The sequence below is a fragment of the Drosophila yakuba genome, chromosome 3R (assembly GCF_016746365.2).
Source record: "Drosophila yakuba strain Tai18E2 chromosome 3R, Prin_Dyak_Tai18E2_2.1, whole genome shotgun sequence".
NCBI classification, from domain to species: domain Eukaryota; kingdom Metazoa; phylum Arthropoda; class Insecta; order Diptera; family Drosophilidae; genus Drosophila; species Drosophila yakuba.
In genome coordinates this window covers 6,296,717-6,305,532 of record NC_052530.2, presented here as the reverse complement: position 1 = coordinate 6,305,532, position 8,816 = coordinate 6,296,717, and the positions used below count along the sequence as shown (strand labels likewise).

General features: G+C 39.4%; 1 protein-coding gene and 1 long non-coding RNA gene across 4 annotated transcripts; one reads left to right on the top strand and one right to left on the bottom strand.

Annotated features, from left to right (window-relative positions):
- Positions 1-4,382: 4,382 nt before the first annotated feature.
- Positions 4,383-5,614, bottom strand: LOC6535728. 3 transcript variants are annotated; one of them, XM_002096315.4, is made up of 4 exons: positions 5,366-5,607; positions 4,948-5,308; positions 4,770-4,883; positions 4,383-4,709 (listed from the first exon to the last, which is right to left on the bottom strand). In XM_002096315.4, the coding sequence occupies exons 1-4, from the start codon at positions 5,437-5,439 to the stop codon at positions 4,539-4,541; spliced, it is 720 nt and encodes a 239-aa protein (XP_002096351.3). In that variant the 5' UTR covers positions 5,440-5,607; the 3' UTR covers positions 4,383-4,538. The 3 variants fall into 3 exon arrangements, with proteins under 3 accessions (XP_002096351.3, XP_039231904.1, XP_039231905.1); XM_039375970.1 differs by having other exon boundaries at positions 4,948-5,304; positions 5,366-5,444; XM_039375971.1 differs by lacking the exon at positions 4,383-4,709 and having other exon boundaries at positions 4,809-4,897; positions 5,366-5,614.
- Positions 5,615-6,599: 985 nt separating this feature from the next.
- On the top strand, positions 6,600-7,115 carry LOC120321963. Its single transcript, XR_005561695.2, has 2 exons — positions 6,600-6,855; positions 6,970-7,115. It is a non-coding gene; the product is annotated as an uncharacterized LOC120321963 (long non-coding RNA).
- The last annotated feature ends 1,701 nt before the right edge of the window (positions 7,116-8,816 follow it).

Here is an 8,816-nt window from a genome sequence, read left to right as displayed (position 1 = left end):
TTGGGCATGCCCAAAATCCGCATGTGTCGCGTCTCTATTTACGCTAAAATCGAGAACAAATAAACTTATTGACCGTCAATCGTTCTGAGTTCCAAAGACTCATTTGTACGCAACGATGGGCAGGAATGATATATGACAAAAATGCAACTAGAATCCAATAAAAATGTCGAAATATTTTATGGGAAAACAAATGTCCCCATTGAAAGACGATAAAATGATCGAAAGAAACCTGTTGCACTTCCCCTACAATGTGTAAATTCAATAGAAATGTTATCTGCTCTTCGTTTTCGAAACGGAAAATATCAATTTCACTCGATTTTCCGCTGTCGCGCGAAACCCAAGACGCAGTCCGTCCTTTTCCCATTTTCCCAGCTCGATTCAGGTGAAGTTCATAACCCAGGATAGTTGACACTTTGAGGCTTTGCTCCACTAACTCGATCTTGGGGTCGCCAAGAAGTCGCCCTTTTAAGCCTGATTCGTTTACTCCCCAGTTATGAGCTCGTAAATTATTAGTTTCGATTTTAAGCGGCGCATTGTGTTTCCTTTTTCCAATCCATTTCCTGCGAAAGTTGTAAAAGAAGAAGGCGCCAACCGATCCCAACAGAGCATCCGATGGTCCAGAAGATCCGTTGGCACATAAAAATGCTTGTGTTGACGCCTTCCAAGGGTTCGACTTGTAAAACTGCCCAAGGGCACAACTCGAATCCACAAAACGATCGATATAAATGCACAATATTTCGGTCTTCTTTTGGTAGTAATAAAGTCGTTTAAATCGCAATGAGTATTTGGTTTCCTTTTCCGTTCCACCTTTCTTTTGGTAGTAATTAAGTCGTTTCAATTAGCTCGCAAGTCCCAAAAAAAGCGCGGCTACAAAATTTTGGTAAGCGCCAGCCCTTGGGCTTTTTTTTTTTAAATTCAATCCGTGGTTTTCCTTTACTGTTTAATTAGTCTGACATTAAGAGTGTTTCGCAGAAAAAAATCAAAAAGGAAGTTTCAGAAATATCACATTAAAGTTTGAGAAAGTACTTACTTATAAATAACAATCATATAATGTAAATAAATTGTTTGATACTACGTTCACATATTTTTTCATACCGTACATTAAAGTGATATATAATTAGAATGTCAAAAACAGCTAAAGTCATTGTATTTTTGTCCGTGACTTGAAGATGCAGTCGATTCCTATCCGATTTGGGTTGGGTCTTCGGTCTTTAGGCCGTGTGATTAGGTAATTTTTTCGGGGGGTTGGGTTGCCACAGAGCACATTCCTCGGGCTTGCCGCATCACTTAACGGTAAAATTGAAATTGATATACGAGCCGACATCGAAAATACAAAAATGAAAAACAAAAACTCCTGAGCGGGGCCAAATACGAAATCAGATTTTTGATTTAGCTGGAACCGCGTATATGCGATGATATCACTGGCTGATCAAATAAAAAGTTCAATGTCAATGCTTGATGGGCGGCTCAATCAGTTTAAGAGCACTTTGTGTCAGGTGAGAGAAAGGGGCCCACCTGTTGCGCCGGTACACCCGAAGTTCATTGAGTTGTAATTAAAAAAAATAAACAGAACACAAACTCAAGTGATGGAATGCAAGAAAATATTAAGGGGATGGGGACCACACGCAATCCGCTGCCTGCCGTACACATAAATCTCAATGGTAAATGCGGGACTTTCGGGGAGATCTGATCTCCAGCTCTGGGAGCTGATGCATCACCATAACCTCCGGAAAAAAATCGTAAAGTAAAGGGTGCCAAGGGGTCTTGGCCAAGGATGCAGACAAGCCGGTTTTTGGGTACATGTTCTATATGCGTAGCAAGTTCTTAGGCCCCACTAACATGGTGATTTATGAGAGCCCAGGAAACCAGGCTGCTGGCCAACTGGCAGTGGCAAACAAATAGAAGCCGCTCCAATTACATCACTCAAACCACAGTTAAGGTGACCAAAAAACACTCTCCGAGGAACTGGAACTCCGCGCGGCTGTCACATTAGGCTGTTATAATCAGACAGAATGCCAAGTTTATCGCCGGACAAGATCTCCGCAGGATTACCAGTCTAGACTTGGGATCTGCGTAGATCTTCGATCAGGGTCTCTTCTCACTGAGATCTCGGCTGTGTTAACGGTCCATCTGTTGGCCAACAGCCGGTTTGGCCAACTTTACGATCGGCGCTATATACTGCTTCTAGCCCATTGAAAATGTACCAAAATAAGGAGAGTCAAAACAAGAGATGTGTACACTGAAAAAACGTTTCAATTCAGTTTATTAATAGAAAGATACTCGATCACACGGGTATACACATTATAAATATTAATGGTGAGTGAAAACAAGAGAAAGTTGTATTTTATTCCTAAATAAAATAATGTTCTTTATTATCAGCACGAATGCTTTTCGTTTCGTTATAGAAATATTAATACTCTAAAATAAGGATAATTATTTATCCTTAGTTAGCTAACTAGTGTTTACAATATATTTAAATATTTCTAGTAAATTGTTTCCTTTCAAGTGCATACAACGAAAGAAAACTTCTCGATGCTCTCTCTTTTGTTTTCTTTGCTTTGATTAAGTTCTGATACCAATTTCACAAGGAGGGGGACTTATAGAGTAACCCGAGCTCTGGCCACCAACTTTGAAGACAGCCTCGAGCCTTTCTTTTAATTTTATTAATTGTTATTGCCGCACAGTTACATAAATTTATCCAATGCATGGCGATAGATAGCCGTTCCACTGATTTGGTTAATAGCCGCGATATCGATATCGATTTCGTTGGCAGGCACAATAAAAATTGCTCACATTTATGTAGATTGTGGAAGAAAGGAGATCTATTGAGTGTCTCCGACATTCTTATGGGACAGCTTGACTGATTGTGGGAGAGCCGGTGGAAGAATCTCTTCCAGACGCAGCAGCTCAAAGACTAGAAGCTTTTCGAAATCCGAATTCAATAAGATAAGATGGCGCGGTTGTCTTCTATAAATGTGAATAGAAATTGATGAAATCTGGATGACCATTGATCTACCTAATGGTTCTATTCGAATTAGTGAGTCAAACATTTTCTTTTATTAGAGGTATCTACCCAGTTCATGTTTCTAAATAAAGTGATGCTTAAGAATTTTCCTTAAAACTGTCTTTGAAATAACCAATAATTTCAAAAACCTGATTGTTTTTAAAAACACATTAAAGTAACTAACTCTTATAAAGACATCTGTTGGAAAATGATTGTGTTGTTTCTGGGTATTTTAAGTACAGATGCTTCCTATAATGTTATGTCTTCCCATATTGCATAGGTACACAATACGTCTATGTTTGGTGGCAGCACCCCCAGTCCAGATCCGAAAATAGTGCCCCAAATGCCACCCTATTCCTTAGTTTCAATTCAATGCCATTACCTAGTTCAGGGTCTCGCGTGTGCCCAAGGTGCCCTTCACTTGGGCGTAGGCCAGATGATACCATCAATTGCTCAACACTTCTCCAGCCGAACCCAATTAAAAGCGGGCAGCAAATTTATTAAATTGCCATCGATGGCTGCCAAATTAAAATGTCAACGGCTTGCCGAAACCGAAACCAGAGGGCGGGGCAGGAGGTGGGCTCAAAAAAGTGTCATAAACTTGTTTGACAGATTTCTTTTGATTCATGGAACCCATAAATAAAGCTCGCCAAATCTTTGGGCGTGGCCCAAAGCCGAAAGTCCCAGAGGCACTGCAGCGAAATCAAAGTCAATGCGAACGATGCATAAATATTTTGCCAAACCAAATGAGATTCATTTGCCTGTCATCGTCATGTGGTAAGCACCCGCGCCAAGGAATGCAGAGCATAACCACGCCGATCTCGCCCAGATCTGATCCTCCGACGACCATTGCATGTGTCGCCCCCATAATTCTTTACCGATTTGGGCCACTTGATGATGACATTCATTGCTTTGGTGGAAGGCGCCATCCAACTTACCCATAAATCGAGTACTAACCACAATCGAAATGTGGAAACTTCATCATGGGTGCAAAAGCCAACAGTCGAAGCACCTGCCTCCCATTTTGAGTACGGATTTAGTGCCTACCTTGCATATCATAACTTGTAACTGGTTCTACTTGGTGATTCCATCTATCAATTAATTCCTGGACAGACTTCTTTATGTGCCCAGCCACACCTTGGACTCGGAGTGACCACTAAAATCAAGTGCAATGGCACAGAGACAAGTTCTTAAATTAGTTAACTGCACCGAAATGTTTTTCAGACTTCTCGATCTTTAAATATCTAGAGTTTCAACTATATAGCTACGTAATTTATGTCCAAGGACGAAAATTGAATACTATTAAATTTTTAATAAACCTACATTTTATGTACGTACAATAAATTGTATCAGATTGAAGTTAGTTTGTAAAAAAAAGTTGGAGTTGTAAGTTATTTATTTATTTAAAGTATTCGTTTCAGTGCATTAGACCATAGGCTTAGATGCTGGTTAGCTGGATTTTTAAAGTTTATTTTGCCAATTTCTGCATAACTTTTTTGGCCGATTTCTCAGTTATTGTAATCCACTTGATCGCCTATAACATATACATCCCAGAATCAGCGGCTCTGAGCAGGAAGTCTACCAGGGCATTGTTAATATGTTGAAAAAAACCACGAATGTCGATCAACTCCATGGCAGCCGAAGTGGTCACATAATTGGGACTACGGCCATTGCTACAAATGGCCAAGTCAACCTTTTTGCAAAGCTAAAGGACGAAATAGATACTTGGGATAACATATCTGTTTATATGAAGATGCGACTATACCTTTTTAATCGCCTGGCCAAAGTGACAAATGAGCACCACGATTGGTGGACTTGATTCTTCGTCATCGTACAGCCCCAACAGCGAATGGCAAAGGACCGAAGATCCGCAGCTCATCTGTGGGGTTATGGCTATTCAAATATACTTTCGTAAATATTTGTTTGGATTATATTTGATTCACCTGCATACTGGCTGCCACGAGAGTGGGCCAGTACCTCTGCCACCAACCGCCCCACTGAACTTGAAGAACCTGCCGGGCATTCAACATCAGCGGGCGGTTCTGGAGTCTCCGACGATGCACCAGGCCAATGGAAGGGCTTATATCGGGATCATGGCTCACAGTCATTGGAGCTGTAAACTTGCCCCTGGTGAAATACCCGTTGAGTTCTGTGGCAGTCACATTTTGGAAGCTTTCTTCGCTGCTGGAAAAATGATTCCTCCGCACATGTTGCCAACCGAGTTTACTTTTAAATATTCTGCGACGTCGTTTACCAATTTTTTTCATCGCATTGTAAGCGAGAAACGTTCTGGTTTCAGTCTGACTAAGGAAAATATCAAAATATTCCATATTCTACATATACTGAGATAAAATTAGTTACTTTTCGGGTCCGAAGCAGCGTCGGAATCCATGGTAAATGTTGTCGATAACAATAAACAATTCCTGTACTGGCATTTTGTGGAATTGCTCTACTATCAATTTTGTCTTTCCAAATTCGTCCTTCCAATTTCAGTGTGACTTTCAAATTTAAAAAAATGTTTAGAAGCCCAAAACGAGGGTAAAAATGTTGATTCACAAGTTTTCCACCATTTTGAGGACTGTCAACAAAAGAGTCAACGCCGCCCTAGAATTATACATTTGCTACAGAAAAAACATGTTTGTTGGTCATCTGGTAATGAGTTTCTCTCAACCATTTCAATCTGAAATGATTTTTCCCTAGGAGGTTTCCAAGACACTAAGATTATTGCCATTACAGGCGAAAATAAATGATATTACAAAATCGCCATTGGATAGACACATCATGACGTCTGGTGTTTTTGTTTTTTGTTTCATTTTTTTTAACGTCAACAACTTATTGCCGAAACAAAGAGCCTTACGTTTTTCCGTGTGCGGGGAAATTGTGATTAATTTCTGTTCCGATAGATCTGCGTGGAGAGTCAAGGCCCACTCGGATAGTGCTCTCATAATTTATGGCGGCAGTGGCTGCCATCATAATTAGCATTGCAATCTAAATCAAAATATTTACAAACCAATTATTGTGATTAGCGAACGCCGCCGCAACTTCCACAATAATCGATCACCCAGCTGGGCATTTCTCGATCAGGTCGCAGTTCCGTAATCCATACGATCCAATTCGATCCGATCCGAACCCCAACCCCACTCCCAATCGACTCGCTGGCGACGACAGCATTTCAGAGTAATCATAATTTGCATTGCCCTTAACCCGTTGCAAGATATACAATTTCTAAAAAACTATTGCGACAGGGTCATCTCATTAATCAAACACGTACATTATTTTGTGTAGTGTAGTTTTGTGTAGTTAGTAAGCTGAAAATTGTATTACGTTAAGTTCATTACTGACCAACAAATTCTTAAATTTTTATCTTTAGAATTGTTTTCAATTTGTCAAATATAGAAAGAGATTTAGTGTGACAAGACTTGAAATACAGTTCAAAATTTATTTAAAATATAAAACTATCTTTCCGTGTATTGGGATGTTGGGACTAGAGAAAACTTGCATTAATTCGCTGCATTTTTATGAGTATAATTTAAAATATATGTTAAATATAAATAAATAATAAAATATCTAACTATTTTCAAGTTCTAGGGGTTAACGTGTTTTCGTATCGGCAGTCAACTTAAAGCCTGTCACTTGGCTAAAGACAAAAGACAGCCTTTGGCGACAGAATCTGTTTGAGATTTGTTTTTAATTGATTCGAATCGAATCGATTCGATTCGAGTTGAATTGAATTGACTTTCTGTCAGTCTGTGTGTCGGCTGCTGGCAGTGTGTTCGTCGCCATTTGCTGACAGGCGCTATTACAATTATTAACATAAATTATTGCGTTCAGATCGATCCAATCGCGAGTACGTAAGTCGCCTACAACTAATGGAAGCTTAATGGTTTTTAATGCTTGGTGGTGGAATTCCTCACCAAAATTACTTTATTGACCCAACGCGCTTTTGACTGTTGATTTGCTTTCAGTTGACACTCGATCTTATCATATCTTCGAAAAAGCTTTGGTTATTATTTGCTACAAGCTGGGAAATCATGTTGGTTGACACTGGACATGGCAATATAAATATATGAATATATTCTGTAATTGTATATCGCACCGATAGCAATCTTAATACGGTTCGCTCTGTGATCTGTGAACAAGAAAAAGGCGCCAGCCTTGAGGCGGTTTGATGGCGCGATTTCAGTCGCCGGGGAAACGCGTGCGATGGGATCATAAGGTAAAAGACTGGAAGTCAGGTTTACGAGGATCCCTTGGAGAGTTGGGGGCTACCCAAAACCAGCTGCTATAAGTCGGGCTACTTAAACACCTTAACGGTCTTCACTTGCCACATTTTTGGTCGGGCACGGTTTTTAATTAATCTAGCGTCTATCATCTTGGCCGACTTTCGCGGAAAAAGGGTCAGAGGTCGTTGAGGCGAGCACATTAGGCTGGAACACTCGACTGCTGGGTTAATTAAGTCATTAGCCCGAAAGTGTCCTGCTGCTGCCGCTGCTCCTGCGCATAATTAATCATTTTAATTGTCTGACTTCTTGTCAAAGGACAAAGGGGAAACAGGGATAGTATGGATAGTATGAAGTGCGCAAAGGGCAGATCGACATTCCAAAGGTCGCCTTCGAAAACTGCGGGGGAGTTCTCCCTGTCGTAGGTTATTTATTGGAATAGGCATATTTGGCATGTGCTTCTCCAAAACACCAGGCGTCAAATTCTCGGGCACAAAATGTTTTCATTCCGGTTAATTGAGTTAATTGTTTTGGGGCAGACCTTTTTGTGGCTTGGCGAAATCACTTAGACCACTTAAGAGCAAGCATTTCAAAACACATTTGAACTACAAATTAAATTCAGGCTCTATGTAAATTGGTTTTTTTCCAATTCATGTTTATAATTTACAATTTTGATAATATCTAGATACTATTTATTTATATATATATTTACTATGTTTCATAAATCACCTTTACCTCCACTCCACACTATTTAATCTTACAAACATGAAAGTTTCTTTTATTCGAATTCATGTTTATAATTTATAGTTTTTATAACATATATGTAGATACTATTTATATATATGTATATATTTACTATGTCTCATTAATCACATTTACCTCTCCTCTACACAACATAATATAACATAACACAAACAAAACAGTTTAAAAAAATTGGTACTTACAAATAGCTATAGCCTTAATAAATAATAATTTATAACTTTGATAAAAACTGTGCGTTCTCGCGACTTGCCAATCAGTAGCCAACCTGCTCTTCCCGCCGGCCACACCCACTAAATGACAAAGTCATTAAGAATGACGTCGGCGACTGCCCTGGAATATTTATGCGATTTCTATGGTGTCAAGAGTCAAGTTCATTCATACACACATATGGGTATCTGCACCATGTGATTTTTTATAAGCGCCTTCTAAATAGATAAGATAAACTTGTATTCGACGAAATTCGCGCATAGCGGCTTTAACTTTCATTTGACGTGAACAGTATTTTTGGGCTGAATTTTGGTCAACACCTAAAATTAGCCAAAAGTTCGGGTGATCAGAAATAGATTTTGTGATATAGGAATTATTGCAGCCATAGGCAAATGAGTTGGTCAAAGTTTAGGCCTTATCAGTGCGAATACATCGATCTGATTAGCGCATATCAAAAGGTGGCTCTCCCACGCGACTGATTTACTGGCAATATTTAACGCAATAATAATAATAATAATACAAAGCTGTGTGACGCTTATTGTTGAACTTTGTGTTGTTAGTTAATTGGTATTTGTTCAAATCCACGCTAGCTGGCGAAATACGACAAATGCACTGAAAAAGGT